Source organism: Oryza sativa, chromosome 8 (genome assembly GCF_034140825.1).
Source record: "Oryza sativa Japonica Group chromosome 8, ASM3414082v1".
NCBI lineage: Eukaryota > Viridiplantae > Streptophyta > Magnoliopsida > Poales > Poaceae > Oryza > Oryza sativa.
In genome coordinates, this window is record NC_089042.1 from 22,218,299 (window position 1) to 22,234,748 (window position 16,450).

The 16,450-nt window shown below is 40.1% G+C and overlaps 1 protein-coding gene across 8 annotated transcripts; it reads right to left on the reverse strand.

Moving 5' to 3' along the window:
• Positions 1 to 2,952: 2,952 nt before the first annotated feature.
• Positions 2,953 to 14,059, reverse strand: LOC4345731 (AT-rich interactive domain-containing protein 4). 8 transcript variants are annotated; one of them, XM_066303381.1, is made up of 22 exons: positions 13,811 to 14,059; positions 13,573 to 13,727; positions 12,881 to 13,065; positions 11,559 to 11,750; positions 10,133 to 10,186; positions 9,600 to 9,688; positions 9,256 to 9,508; positions 9,106 to 9,162; positions 8,365 to 8,396; positions 7,700 to 7,835; positions 7,451 to 7,624; positions 7,083 to 7,320; positions 6,700 to 6,997; positions 6,266 to 6,380; positions 5,706 to 5,911; positions 5,253 to 5,488; positions 5,065 to 5,136; positions 4,504 to 4,620; positions 4,287 to 4,406; positions 4,100 to 4,159; positions 3,358 to 3,593; positions 2,953 to 3,274 (listed from the first exon to the last, which is right to left on the reverse strand). In XM_066303381.1, exons 3-13 carry the CDS (start codon positions 13,040 to 13,042, stop codon positions 6,990 to 6,992), a joined length of 1,395 nt encoding a protein of 464 aa, XP_066159478.1. In that variant the 5' UTR covers positions 13,043 to 13,065; positions 13,573 to 13,727; positions 13,811 to 14,059; the 3' UTR covers positions 2,953 to 3,274; positions 3,358 to 3,593; positions 4,100 to 4,159; positions 4,287 to 4,406; positions 4,504 to 4,620; positions 5,065 to 5,136; positions 5,253 to 5,488; positions 5,706 to 5,911; positions 6,266 to 6,380; positions 6,700 to 6,989. The 8 variants fall into 8 exon arrangements, with proteins under 8 accessions (XP_066159478.1, XP_015650469.1, XP_015650479.1 ...); XM_015794983.3 differs by having other exon boundaries at positions 4,287 to 4,620; XM_015794993.3 differs by having other exon boundaries at positions 3,358 to 3,528; positions 4,287 to 4,620; positions 5,065 to 5,178.
• Positions 14,060 to 16,450: the final 2,391 nt, after the last annotated feature.

Sequence of the window (16,450 nt, forward strand, 5' to 3'; positions counted from 1 at the left end):
CCATGATATACGTGAGATTGTGGTAAAAGAGACGGAGAAAAATATTTTTATATAGGTTCGGGCCCCTTATCTATATGGTAACAACCTACTCCTGTTGGTCGAAGCCGGTATTGCTCTTATTCATCAAAATCACATAAGTACAATATTTGGGATAACATATCTGGTCATCGTCGACTTGGTGACATGGAACACCACATGAGGGTGGTCTTCTCCCTCGAATATGAACTCGGCGAGGTTTGGGTAGCGCTAGATCCCTCATGTCTGCCTCTGGGGCTCCGGATTGGATCTATCTGGGCTTATCTCTCATGCCGATATCTATTGGTGTTGGCTTGTATTGGTCTCTATTCTGACTGGACGTGTCCTCTCCTCCAAGAGGGTCTTCTTTTTATACCCACGGATATCCTATTGTCCAAGTAGAACTAGCGAGACAAGTATGTATACGATTTGAGTAGTTCTTGTAGTTTCTCTGTAGAACTCTGTTTCTCCTTCCTTATCCGGAACACCTCCCGTATATGAGGCATGGTTTTGTATAAGACTTGGTATATGGTGGGCCCCGCCGAGCTTAACTCAAGACTATTGAGTATGCCTTATCCATAGCACTGACAAATATTAACAAAAAAAATAAATCCTAATAATTAAAATTTAAGTATCATAATGATAAGGAAAATTTTATTTTTTTTTCACTAAATTTCTTGTTGGTTCCATTTGGCAAAAAAAGAAATTCAAAGTGCAAAAATATTCCTAAATGGTAAGTCCGTTGGGCCAAGACGATAAAGGAAATAATTTAAAATGCACATGCATAATTTGCTGCAGATATATAGCTTAAAATGAAGGCTCAAGGTGACTAAAATTAATTACTAATTTGTGACTAAAATAATTACTAATTAAGTATTATAATATGTAATTTTCGGGTGAAACATAAATGAAAAATGAAATTTTTACCAACATGCCGGTGGTGGCCCAAAAGGCGTGCTTGCTTATGAGGCATGAGATGGCCTAGCATCCGCGTGAGTGTGACATCCTAGACTAATTAGGATTTGAACTGTGTGACCCATAAGAGTTGTGTGCGCATGTTTAGTACTACCTTGATAGTTGAGTAAGGTTGAAACCAACTTATAAGGGTTTGTCACTCCAACCATATCACTCCCGGTTTAACCCTTTTACTGAAGCGAGGACGAACGTGTAAATGAGATGGTATGTGTAAGTGGACCCTCCCATCGGATGGGCTGGGCTACACCGTTGTGGTGGGCGGGATGTTACAAATGGTATCAGAGCTGACCCTCGTGGTTGCACATACGGATAAATGTGCGTGCATATTGGTTTCAGAGCCGACCGTCGCGGTTGCGCGTATGGGTCTATGCGTGCATATTGGATTTGCTAGATGTACGGATGTGCGCTAAGAGGGAACATGTTCCTGGATTTGCCTATATGCTTGTGCAACTATACAAGTAAGTTGGACTGACAAGGACATCGGGTCTTTTGAGGGGTGTGTGTGACATCATGGCCTAATTGGGATTTGGCCTGTGTAGCCACGGGGATGTCGGGTCCTTTGAGAAGAGTTGTGTGATATCCTGGCCCAATTAAAATTTGACATGTATGGCCCATAAGAGCTATGTGCATGGTTAGTATCACCTTTCTAATTTAGCAAGGTTGAAACCAACTTACAAGAGCTTGTCCCTCCAACCATATCACTTACGGGCTAACCCTTTTACACAAAACGAGGATGAAAGTGTATGTGAGCTCACCCATTGGATGGGTTGGGCTAATGCCGCACACAGCTCCGGCGGAGTTGAAGCCAACGGCGCACAATGGGTCGACGTCCCCAAATTAACACAAGTCGGATGTTCTTGCGAGTTGAGGGTCGACGACGCCAAGGTGATAGCAGCAGCGGCGATGGCGCACGGCAGGCTGAGGCCGGTGAACCACACCCCACCACGGCTTCTCTTCCTTGGTGTCGCCAAAGCCGCGGCCGAGGCAAGCCTCAGTCTCATGCGGCCAACTTAAGTAGGGACCGGTTTGGGCGGTGGAGTCGAACTGCGACAACACGGATGCGTGATGTGGCAGCGACACTCGCGTGAAGGGAACCGGCATGAAGCTAGTGGAGGAGCTCAGAGGTGCACATGCGGGTTGAAGTTGGTGCCACATGGGGAGGGCTCCAACGACCGAGGTCCCGATCCGGTGAGTTAAGCCCCAAGTTCTTTAGGGTTTGCACCGATTTAGGGTTTTGATTTGGGTTTGCAATTTGGGAATTTAGGGTCCTTGATTTGGGGGAATTGAAAATCAGGGTTTATAATTTGGGGAAAATACATGGGAAGGATTTAGTTGGCATTCTGTTATATTCTATGTATATTTATGAATCAAATTGGCACTCGTTATTCCTTTTCTTTTTCTTTTTATCTACCGTCATGTGCAGTTGAATCAATACTAATATAAGGCCTACATCCCTTAAAAAACCTTCTATGCAAGGTCACAATGCATTTCTCAATACTAATATAATACCAATCTCTATCACATTATCTGGTGAATTTCTCAATACATCTGCCCTCCATTTGGAAATAAAAAAAATGGTCGAAATGGCATTGTAGCAAGATGGCTTCGTTTCAAAGTGGCATTATAACAAAGCCACATTCCGGAGTGGCATTTCAGCAAAACCCCACCCTGAAGATGGCAAAATATCAATTTTCTCGTTAATGCAAGGATGTGGTTTGGAAAAAATAATAGCTTGTGTTAACACATTTTGGAGGAAAATATCTCATAAAAAGTGCTTCGGGAAATGTGCGCCCCACAAAATTCTATAGATCCCGGAGAAAATCACGTACATTTACATTTTCTATGGAGGGGTATTAATGTTCGTCACATAAATAAAATCAATAGCACATTAAATCAGAAGCTTATGAAATGGGAAATAAGTGATAAGCGATTTAGAAGCCTAGGCTAGAAAATACACTACACTGAAAAAAAAATCTCTAATATCAACATTCAAGATTCAAATTTTGGTTGCAGTTAATAAACCAACAAGTAACATTCAGATCAACACTAAAAATAAGTTAGGTTCATCAAACTACAAGTTTGGATTCCCTCACATATGACTACTGTCAGCTCGATTCTTTGAATATCGCATCCAAATTTTCATGCAGTTCATTGTGCCAAACAATGAGCCTTGCCCATGCTATGACATACTGTTCATGTGCGAGTGAGTAATCACCAACTTTAGCATCGACACCGCCTTTGCCCCACTCCACATTGTCGCTGCCCTTGTAACCGATCTGCCTCGCTGAAAAGAGCATGCAAATAATAGGTTAACCCCTTTCAAAGATGTTTCTAGTCCACTCCAACTCCATTAGCACTAAAAATTACCTGGTTTTGAACCTATACTTCCCTTCACTCTGTCCTTCTCAAGGGATGCAGACCATCTTGGCAGATCGGAATATAAATCATTTTCAATATCTTCATCTTCATCTTGGTTTGTGCAAAAGAAAAGAAGTGGACCCACGCCTTGTCTATTGAATGAACAAACTAGAGTGCCATCTACACAAGCAATTCCAAGTGGAATCAGGCTTTTGTTCTGTTTCTGGAGCAGGATATTTCAAAACCTACAGAATTCAAATAAAGTTTCCGTTAGTGATCAACAAGGGTATAAAACACCATATGTTTGAGTTTTGTAGTGTATAAATTGTCAGTATATCACACACAACACCAAGGACGCTGGAGAAGCGAAGGAAGCACTTGATTTGGTGGCTGCAGCGGCGGCGGAAAGGGTAGAGCGGGGCTGCAGGGTGTTAGATGTATATGTATTCTTGTATTTCCCCATTGTATAAGGGGCTTTTGTGCATATTTACCCACTCTTGTACCTGTATATATTTGGGCCTAGTGCCCCTATAACGAATAGAAGTGCTATTCATAACAAAGGAGTGAGAGAGCTACGAACCCTAGTTTAGCCTCAGCACAAATCCCCCTCTCGAAGCATTTAATACAGCCAGAATGAAGGGGAAAACGCCAATAAATAGCAGAGCAATTAGAAATCACGAGAGGCAAGACAAAATGGCAAAGATCATAACGCGAAAAAAAATGATTGGCCGAGAGGACGAGAGTGACGAACCTCTCAAGCCACAGGAGATCAAATGGTGCACGGATCACATAGCTACGGCTGTTGCGGATGCTGATGCCGCCCCCACGATGGATAACATGCCATCCAGTAAAAGAGATGGAAGTATTGATTAGAATAAGAAAAATGCAATATTACATAAGAAAATAGTACTAATTTAGTCATGATTGATAAAGCTTACTCGGGTGCATGGTAAGAAGTGTTCCGGGGAAATATGTGTCCCACAAATTCTTATAGAAGCTCTAAGAAAATCACCTAACATTTTCTACGGAGTATAAATGTCCGTCACATAAATAAAGTCCTACAGCGCATTGAAACAGAAGCTTAATGTAGTATCAGTCATCATTTAATTGAAAGCTATACTTCTCTTCACTCTGTCCTTCGCAAGGGATGCAGACCATCTGGCAGATCGGAATATAAATCATTTCCAATAGCTTCATCTTCATCTTGGTTCGTGCAAAAAAGAAGAAGCCGATCCACGCCTTGTCTATCGAATGAAGAAACTGAAGTGCCATCTACACAAGCAATTCCGAGTGGAACCAGGCTTTTGTAAGACGTTTCTTGAGCAAGATATTTCAAAACCAGCAGAGTTCAAATAAATCTTCAGTTAGTGATAAACAAGGGTATAAAACACCATATGTTTTGAGTTTAGTAGTGTATCGATTATCAGTATATCACACATAACACCAAGGATGCCGGCAGAAGCACAAGAAGCATTTGATTTGGTGGCGGCAACGGCAGCAGAAAGGGTAGAGCGGGGCTGTGGGGGCGAGAGAGCTATGAACCCTAGTTTAGCCTCAGCACAAATCCCCCTCTTGAATCATTTAATACAGCCAGAATGAAGGGGAAAACGCTAATAAATAGCCAAGCAATTAGAAATCACTATAGGCGAGACAAAACGGCAAAGATCATGATGCCAAAAGAAAAATTATTTGGCCGGGAGGACCAGAGTGACGAACCTCTCAAGCCACGGGAGATCAAATGGTGCACGGATCACATAGCTATAGCTGCCGCGGATGCTGATGCCGCCGCTGCGGCAGATCACATAGCATCATGTAAAAGAGATGAAAGTACTGATTGGAATAAGAAAAATGCAATATTACATAAGAAAATAGTACTAATTTAGTCATGATTGAGAAAAGCTTACTAGGGTGCATGGTAAAAAGTGTTTCGGGAAATATGTGTGTCCCACAAATTCTTATAGAAGCCCTAAGAAAATCGCCTAACATTTTCTACGGGGTAAGTATATTGGGCTTTTGCTTGTGTCCACAGGACTGGCTTCCTCGTTGTGTGCAGTTCAAACACCGGCTTAATGTGTCGGGAACATTTCTGCTCTTCTGGCAAGATTTAATTGCTGCTAATTTAGCCCAACTAACTAGCATCCTGTGAAAGAGATGGAAGCATGATTATTGGTTGGAATAAGAAAAATGTCATATTATGTACTCCCTCCGTTCTAAAATAAATAAACCTAGTACGGGATATGATAGAGAAAGTATATGTGAGTGGTGACACCGGTGCCCTAACATCCTGGATCCACCCCTTAGCCAACTATTAAACTTGCTCTACAAAAATAAACAGCAAAAGGATAGTCACGTCCAACCTTCCAGACGAGATCAACTCCGGGAATGGGAATGACGGCCACAGCCGCTGGGACTCGGGCATTGGACCAGGTGGCGTCCGCTGCTTGCCTACCTTACCGCACAGCACTGCAAGCATCGTGCACTTCACCCTTGAGCTGCTCAGGAAATGAGGCATGGTTGAACAAAAAAACACCACAGATCCGCAACCGTTGAACCCTGCAAAGGCCTGCCACACCAAAAATACATCTCAACCCAAAACTAACAAGAACTACGACGAACCAAGAAAATCAAACCAACACGCCAGATATGGATCTAGCAAATCGAAGCTCTAACAGAAGACCGAAATCGACTACCACAACACGAAGGAGCAAGGCGTGCTCGACTTGGTGGCGGCAGCGGCAGAGGAAGGGGTAGAGCTAGGATGTGGGGGCGAGAATGCTATGAACCCTAACACAAATCCCCCTCTCCGAGAATTTAGTAGAGCCAAAAACAAAGGGAAAATTGCCAATTAATCCCCAAAAGCAAGCAAAAAAGGCAAGATCGTAACGGCAAAAAAAATTGATTGCCAAGAGGGACGAACCGCTCGAGCCAGTGGAGATCGAACTGCGCAAGGAAGCAGGGATCTCCCCAATTCCTCACATTGCTACAGCTGCTGCGGATGCTAATGCTGCCGCCGCAGCGGATCACATAGCATCCTGTAAAAGAGATGAAAGTACTGATTGGAACAAGAAAAATGCAATATTACATAAGAAAATAGTACTAATTTAGTCATTATGGATAAAGCTTACTAGGGTGCATGGTAAAAAGTGTTTCGGGAAATATGTGTCCCACAAATTCTTATAGAAGCCCTAAGAAAATCGCCTAACATTTTCTACGGAGTATAAATGTCCATCACATAAATAAAATCGAACAGCGCATTGAAACGAAAGCTTATGGTAGTATCGGTTATCATTTATTTGAAAGCTAAGAGCAGTGACCAACATTGTTGCAATAAGCTAAGAGTTTGGTGCTTACTATGGTCGGAAAAGGTGGACTAGTGAGTGAACTAAATATCTATGGATCAGATACATCAGCCTCGCCCCAGACAAGTGTACCAATTTCTTCCTCATTCTCAAGCTGCTGACCCTGGAGGTACATCAAGTTGGGCTGCACAGCCTGTTTTGCTTTCCGAAATTTGGATTCGCTCAACATAGAGCCTCGCCCTTGCGATGCTTGTTGATGTGCAAGTGAGTTGTGCATTCTCTCAACATTCAGCACTGACAACACCTTTGCACAACTACAAATTGCCGTTGCCCTTGTATCCTTCACCTAGCTGAAAAGAACGTGAAAAACAATAGGTTAATCCCTTTCATAAGATGTTTCTAGTCCACTCCAACTCCATTAGCACTAAGAATCACCTGGTTTTGACACAAAATTTCTCTTCACTCTGTCCTTCGCAAGGGATGCAGACCATCTTGGCAGATGGTGATATAGACCATTTCCAATAGCTTCATCTTCATCTTGGTTTGTGCAAAAGAAAAGAAGCCGATCCACATCTTCTTTATCGAACGAAGAAACTGGAGTATCATTTACAGAAGCAATTCCAAGTGGAACCAGGCTTTTGTAAGACGTTTCTTGAGCAAGATATTTCAAAACCTACACAATTCAAACAAATCTTCAGTTGTCAATATATATTGAGTTTAGCAGTGGATAAATTGTCAGTATATCACACATGTCACCAAGCTGTCTAATCAGTTTCATTTAAACTTTTCTGAAGAAAATTAACCTGTGCTGCCCACTTAGGTAAGGTCATCAACACTTCAAAAGTAGAAGCTCCAGAAGCCACGGACATTGAAGTCAAAGGCTCGGCTGAAGATGGTCCATCATCCTCGCTAACCGAGACAACACGAACTAACCGGCGGCTCTCAATAAGTTCTTTCTTAATATGCTTCTCCAAAAGCTACATAAACAGCATATGACATTGCAAATATCAGACTGAAGACTAAATAATGCTCCATAAATACAGAAACCATACCTCGTCATCAAAACAGGTTTGTGGACTGCCAGAAAGAAGCAGTGACACGTGTGAAGAACTGGATGTAGTGATATCACAACATATTGTAACCACCCCGTCTAACAGAGCTGAATCAACATGAAGAGGAGGAGCAGCGCTGCAAAGAGAAATATTGTGAGCAGAAACAAGCTAAACATTATATAGTAATCATGCAAGCAACGATGCAGAACTGCAAATAAGAATAAGAAGCACAACTTAAAATATGATTAAAAAAGGATACAGGTTAAATACTCTATCGCGCAGTAGTTTACATTTTACACACCAATAAAAGCATTTAATTTGTGTTACCATTAAGTTTTGTCTTTAGTCTATATGGAAATGTAACCTCAGTTAACCTCTAAATTATAGCAGCAAAATACAGGTTAGCTCATTTGATATATCACCAATTTAAGCTTCAAATATTTTTGTGGCATAGAAAATTACGATATGATTGCGACATGAGCAATAGTGTTTAAGACACAACAGGTTGCGAGATATTGAATATGTATTATACAGCACACATAACTCACACATGAGCAATAGTGTTTAAGACACAGATGCAAACATAACTCACACATGAGCAATAGTGTTTAAGACACAACAGGTTGCGAGGTATTGAATATGTAGTATACAGCAGCTGAAGATACCTGACTCTATCCTGGAGTTTGCACCACCGAAACTGAAAAGAGAGAAGAAAATCAAACATTAAAAAAAGGCCCTATCAACAATTTTACTACTTGCATCATTTTTCTCGTGCAGTTTAATAGACAAGAATGAATTGACACTGTGCAGTATGTGCCATATTATCTTGTTCCTAAATTCATGGTACATAAAATTTGCATACAATGGTGCTAGCAAAATACCGGTGTATTGCAACAATCAACAAATATACATATATTTCATGAAAAAAAACATATACATTTGCAATCCACATCAATCAGAAAATAAATCCACAAATTAGAAGATCCCACCAAACAAAAGAGGAGGTGGTGGGATGGCAGACCCACCAATCACCACCACCACTACTAAGTTCTTAGATGTGGGTATGCTGCATAGTCTAAAATGAAAATTTACGTCTCAGAAAACGAGACTATGACTAATCTACAGGAAGCTTCACTCCATAACCATGCAAGTATAGACTTTGGAACCTAGCCCCACCAGCTTGTATAAGCTGCTTACAAGTAGCAATAGTGGTCGATGGCCACTAGCCCGTTACTTACGATGCAACAATATTTATGATTTGTAAGTTAGCATAATAGCATCACGTACTTCATTACTCCAATAACCTAGAATTTCTACAAAATAGGTCTCTGGGTAATACTCCATTCAGAACTCAGCACGAATTAGATGTAGAAAATAAAAAGCAGCAACATTGATTTGACACATACTTCAATATTGAGAAGAGCATTCAAACCATCCTCTAGTGAGTTCAATATAGATGAATCCTGTAAAAGGGATGGAAATACAATCATTGATTTGGAATAAGAAAAATTGCCATATTTTAGAATAAAAATCTCGGCATGATCGCTTCAACTTACAGGGGTGCAATGTGCTCCACAGATAAGAAGCTTTAAGTGCACATCTTCATCGTATATCTTTATGTCTGGAAAGTATTCAGAGGTATCTTCTTCCTCAGCCATTTTGTTTCCAGGAGGGGTGATATATATCCTTGGAGCATCCCCAAGAAGATGAGGCCCAAGCATAAGACGTTGCACGTCATTATTTCTTACACAGTATTGTTCAAAAGAAGCATATGCAAGCTGAAATGCATCCCATGCATGGCTGCAGGAGCTACAAACAGGAATACACAATTATTGGATAAAGAAACAAAAACTTAATGGCTTAAAATATATTCAACAAATGCAAGACGGATATGAGATACCTCCGAACAACTGACAATAAGGAATGGCGAAAATGAGATGCCGCATAGGATGATAATGAATATCTCCAATACATTATATATGAAATCCCCTAGCAATGAAAGAGTATAAAAAATACAAATTTGAAATTGGAAATAAGATTCCAAAGTAATGACAGAGTTGGAATTGTATTTTGGGGGAAAAAAAAGCTTAGTAAAACTGCCAAGAAAATTGTAAGTTAGTAATCAGCATGTGGGAAAATGGGCAGTAATTGCAGATATTAAAAGCATATAGTTATATAAAAATACCATCAATAGAACCTCACTATGCCAGTCAAAACAAGTTAAACAAATGCAATTTAGTAATTGTTTTATAGAAACTAAGCTCTATAATACTCTACAGAAAAAAAATTGAACAACAAATGGGGACATTTGGATATTGCATCGATAAAGCAGATTCCCACCTACGTGGTAAAAGATATTTGCAGCAATAAGCAATCTACAGGCTCAAATGTAAATAAGAAACAGCGACTTGAAAATATCAGAAAATAGACTACCTTCGATTGAAGAGATTGAGCAATCTTTTCTCCACTTGGAACTTCCAAATAAACCTGAATTAGATCTTAAAAGGTAAGATAAGTAGCTACAACGAAGAAGACTAAGGAAAAATTGGAAAGAATAACTTTCATTAACTAAACAGGAAAACAGGCAGAGGAAGGTTAAGAAGAAATTGAATTGTTACTAGCTACAAGTCAGATAAATATATCTGGAATATATAAACAAGGTTACAAGGGTTAAAAAACAAAAAATAAAATAAGTAATTTTAAGGGCCAATCTGTTAATCTCTAAATTGGCCCTTAAATCACAATCAACCTCAATAACAAAGGGAGCCTAGATGCACGCAATTATGAACTACTCCCTCTGCAGAACTATATAAGGCATGTATTTTTATCGCATTAAACCATCAAATCCAATTAGATAACCTAAATGCCCATATTTATAGCTCCATAAGAGTATTAATGCTATCGCTGCCTGGCTCTAATCCCAGCTGCATGCATGCATGAACTAATCATACTATCGATCACTCAATTGAAAGATCAATACCGTATGCTAAGAGCGGTGATAACACTAAACTAAAAGATCAATACCGTATGCTAAGAGCGGTCATAACCACTTTAGCAAGCACTCTAGCACCCAATTATACAAATTGCCAAACTTCATCAGCAAACACTAATAACTAAAGTGGATCAGTAAACCAAACATGTAAGGAAGCATAGATATAGCTATAAACTGCAGCGCTAAAAGAAGCATAGTCCAGGTGCTATGGGAGCTGAAGCGCCAAGCAGCCAAACATCAGAACTCAAAAATCGGTGCTAGGCGCCTGTTAGCCACCTGCGATTATGCATTACATGCTGTATTAGGCGGCTAACCAACCTTAGGTGCTCTTGTGCTTCTATTTTAGTGTTGTATTGTGTAATTTTTATGTAATATGCTTGCTAATTTCCTAGGCACCAGCTCTGCAGACCCTCTAGGGCTCCTGTATTGTCTCATTTGCCGGTTTAAGTTAGACATGATAATATGATGTAGTACATAGAAAATCAGCAGAGTTTGGTGCTTACTATGGTAGGAATAGGCGGACAAAAAAGCATAGATATAGCTATAAATTGCAGTGCTAAAAGAAGCATAGTACAGGTGCTATGGGAGCTCAAGCGCCAAGCAGGCCAGCAGCCAAACATCAGTACTCAAAAATTGGCGCTAGGTGTCTGTCAGCCACCTGCTATTATGCATTACATGGTGTATTAAGCGGCTAACCAACCTAAGGTGCTCTTATGCTTCTATTTCCGTGTTGTATTGTGTAATTTTTATGTAATATGCTTGCTAATTTCCTAGGCCAGGCTCTTGTATTGTCTAACATTTGCCGGTTTAAGTTAGACATGATAAAATGGTATAATACATAGAAAATCAGCAGAGTTTGGTGCTTACTATGGTAGGAAAAGGCGAACAAATGAGTGAACTAAATGTCTGTGGATCAGAAACATCAGCATCGCCCCAAACAAGTGCGCCGATTTCTTCCTCATTGTCAAGCAGCTGTCCCTGGAGGTATATGAAGCGGGGCTGCAAAGCCCGTTGTGCCTCCAGAAATTGATCAACCGTAGGATTGATCAGCGTGTGCACCTGCATGCCCAAATTTCCAAGTTCAGAACTGACAAACAAAATATGTACTTAAGACCAAGTTTAATAGTAAAGCTAACTACTAGCTATAAGGCAATCGAAAATTAGCATTAGAATTCACATGTGTAACAGATTGGTTATAAGGTTGCCTCTAAATTTCTTCTCTCTTTCTCTCATGTATATATAATTAATTAATGCATTTATCTTAGCATGTGTATAGCTAGCTTTTGCATAAGAGTTAACACTATTTTCTTGGTTATCACAGGGGCATATCCATCACTGGGGCTTGTCGGGGCTCAAGTCCCAGCTCTGGCCGCCAAACCTATCAGCCACTGCTTCAGCCACTGCAAGCTGCAACGCAGTACTGAGAGCCTATAAGGATGGTGAAAACTTAAAAACCTGTTATCTGATCAACTGATAGAGCGATGAACCAGATGGAATTGTTCTCGCAAGATGCTTGTTAGGCAGAGAGGGGAACTAGCTTACTAAGCTAGAAAACGTACTATATCTATGCTTGCTTTGAAGTGGAACAGCATGCTAATATGGAACCACAAGAGAGAAAATGGAAAGTAGGTTTAGATTTTAGGGGTTTTGTCAACAAAAGTGAGCCACTTAATTTAATACACAACTGTAAAAGTGTAAAGATCTGTTTGCAACATGATTTATATTCATCATTGCATCTATGCTAACAAGATTTGGCTCGATCAATTGGCTATTGGGGCCGTTTTGCGAAATGGATTGCTTTGCTGGCCATGAATAGGATGCTGAAACTTGCAAGAGTGATTTTTTATTTAATCACGGCACACATGCATGTTTACAAATTTCTATAAGCAATATTATATGATAGATAATATTAACCTGTGCTGCGATCCTATTTTAACTTCATTGGCCATGTGTGGATTGTAATCATGTGTATAAAATACTTTTGGTATTATTTTAGGCCGAATAAATAAAACTGAAGTGAAACGAGTATTTGCCTAAGCGCAGCATGTCGAAACGCGGGCACGTCTAGTAAGTGAGTGGTAACACCTGTGCCCCAACATCCTAGATCACCTGTGCCCCAACATCTTAGATCCGTCCCTTAGCCTACTATTAAACTTGCTCTAGAAAAATAAACAGCAAAAGATACTTACATCCAACCTCCCGGACGAGATCAACTCCAGGAATGGGAATGACGGCCGCGGCCGCTGGGACTCGGGCACTGGACCAGGTGGCGTCCGCTGCTTGCCTACCTTACCGCACAGAACTGCAAGCATCGTGCACTTCACCCTTGAGCCGCTCTTGAAATGAGACATGGTTGAACTTGAACGCTGCAAGGCTGCAAAACCAATAGCAACAACAGACCAAACCTCCTCCATAAAAAATCTCCACCCAAAACCAACCGAGCAAATCAAACAAAAAGATCTCCACCCGGAACCAAAAAGGAACGAATAGAACCGAGCAAATACAACAGATCGGATCGAGCAGAATAAATCGGATCGAGCAGAACAAATCGGATCGAGCAGAGAAAATCGATCGAGCAAATCTAACCTAACAGGAGACCAAAATCGACTATCACAACACCGAACCGGGACTCACGAGACGCTAGGACGCTGGCGGAGGCGCAAAGCGGGCTCGATTTGGCGGCGGCGGCGGCGGCGGCGGAGGAAGAGGAGAGGGTAGAGCTGGGATGTTAGGGCGAGAATGTGATGAACCCTAGCACAAATCCCCTCTCCAAGCATTTAATAGAGCCAAAAATGAGGGGAAAACGCCAATTAATCCCCAGAAGCAAGCAAAAAAGGTAATATCGTAACGGCAAAAAAAAAATGAGAGGAGAGTGACGAACCGAGCCAGTGGAGATCGAACGGCGCACGGATTCCTCACATTGCTACGGCTGCTGATGCTGCTACTGATGCCGCCGCGGTGGAGATATCCCTAGCACGCTTCCCCTTGTCGCGCTTGCATCCGCGATGGGATGATGATGACGACGATGACTCATAACTTGCAGAGAGAAACAAAAACAAGATGACGGATTAAATTACAGCGGGATAGCGAGGAAAAGTGGGGGAAAATGCGATGCATACCTTCTCTCCGATCCGTGCTGATTTTTGGGATTTTTTTTTGGCCGCATCCAGCGCATACGCGATCGATGCGCCGCCGGGGTGGTGATGTGGTCGGCTCCTGTCTTCGATTCCGGCGGGGATCGGAGGAATTTTGGATGGGATTGGGGAAGGGGCGACGCGGCGGCGGTGGATGGTGAGGCAGTTCATGCTTGTTCGTCGGGTTCTTGAGGAACGCTCGCGTTGCGATTACTAGCGGAGTAGCGGGGAGCCGGGGAGCCAGGTTGGGTCTTGGGTGAGGAATGTCACAAGGTGAGGTGAATCTCGGCACTCATCCAACGTAGATGCAACGGCTAAGATTCATCCACATCATTCAAATTTTACTCGCAAATTTACTCAGGATTAAAAATTTTGCTGGCGGTGGGTGGGGAGGGGATGGACGGCCGTCTCAGGCTAACATGCGGGACCAACAATAATTTTTAATTCTTTTTTAAATTCATGGCACTGTTTAAAACATTTTTTCCTCTACTCGGAGTTAAAAAATAATCGGTACAGTACTACTTGAGAATGAGTTCCCAACCCATCTCCCTTATTTTCCACATGCACGTTTTTTAAACTGCTAAACGGTACGTGTTTTGTGAAAAGTTTATATAGGAAAGTTGCTCTAAAAATCATATTAATCTATTTTTTAAATTTTTTATTGCTAAAACTTAGTTAATCATGTGATAATCTATCGCTCCGTTTTCCGTGCGGAGTGGAGGGGTTTCCGTTGGGATGAAAACGTAGCGGATACTGATGGATAATGCTCATACCATATTAGTTTTCATAGTTTTTTTTCAGATGCTGTTAACAACCAAATGTTTTTCCATGTCAGCAGATGCGGAAACAAATACGGATAGTTTGAATACGGAACAAAAACGGATTATCTCGAATACAAATAAGAATCGAATATGATCGGACACAAATACGAAAACATTTTTTTCTCGGAACAAGAAAACCAACTCAACTTTTAATAGAAACAAATATCCAACATATATAATTACCTCATTTTATATAAAATATAGTATAATTTATAAATATTTTTTAGAAAAAATAAATAATATTAATAGCGTGGACTAGTGTCAAGAGATGAACTACTATTAAAATCTGAAAAGGTATATTGAAGGACATGGAGTTATAAAGAAATGGGGTATGGGTCATGGCTTCTGAGGATATCCGAATAGCACTATTCACCGGATTTTCGAATTATTTTCCATATCCATCAAAAATTCCGATACCATATTCGTATTCGTATCCGGGAGAAAATATATGTATTCATATTCGTATCCGAAGTATCCGAGAATTATCCGATCCAAAAGATATTCGTATTTGTTTTTCTCCGGAGCGGACGGAAACTATCCGCTCAGTTTTCATCCCTTCCCAACCAGTTTTCATCCCTTCCCAACCCCTCCAAAACAACACAGCCTTAATTAACATAGAATAATATTTTTAAAAAAACTTGATAAATATAATCTTTACAGTACTTCATTAACATAGAATAATATTTTGAAAAATAAACTTCAAAAATAGCTTACAACAATTGGTCTAAAAAACTATGAAATATTTTTGATTTGGAAAATAGATAAATAGCTTACAACAATTGATTTTGCGTTTAGAAAAATAGATAACCAAAATTTAGAAAAGGCTAAAAAGAACCGTGCCTATATTATACATTTGATTTGGTTATATTGTTACTTTATTATTGAAATTTGTATATTCATTTTAATATTAAGAAGCAATATGTCTAATAGTAAGTAAACAATTCTATCAGAGCGGTTCTTTTAATTTATTCTAAAACAATACCCATAGTTAGATCTCTAGTAAACATTTAATTTTAAATTGTAAATTTAACATTTTACATTTGTTTAGCATGCCATAATGGATTCAAATATGTCTGACTTTTCTAAGAATTGGTATGAAGTGATACCAACGAGAATGTGAGCTTGACATGCATATGAGTAAATATATTCACAAACCTTATATTGACAAACTCCTACTATGCATTAAGGCAACATCAAGTTGCCACATATTGCATAGACTTTTAAAGAGCTATAAACACTTTTCGACTGTAAATGCTGCATTAAACAAGTTAAAAATACCAATCCATAATATATAAGCTTTTAGGTTTTAGGTATTTGGTCGACACTTAAGGACAAGTTTAAATGTCCGTGTAATTTACTCAAGAGCAATATATAGTTTCTAATTGGGTCATATCAAGTCTAATGGAATTTTGATCATTGGAATTTTGCCCTAAAGCGTTATATTTCATTATTCTCCCCTCCACCCACCCTATCCCTGATTGAGTGAAAATTGTCACATTTGTTCGCTTGCATGCTTTACCACTTGTTAGGTCATCAACATATTTTAGATAGAGAACGTTGCTTTCATTAATTTATCTGTCAACTATGTCAACAAAAGACAACTCAAAATAGAGGATAGTGCATGTATAAGATATGATATGGCCTTCAATATAAACCTACTTATGTTCCTCTACCTTTTCCCTCATATTTTGTGTTCGAGCAATCTCTTCACAAAAAATAATACTAAGCCATTTATATCCCATGCCCGCTCTTCATATATTTGACGTGATGAGACAACTTCTTTTTTTTTTCTCGAGGAGGGCAA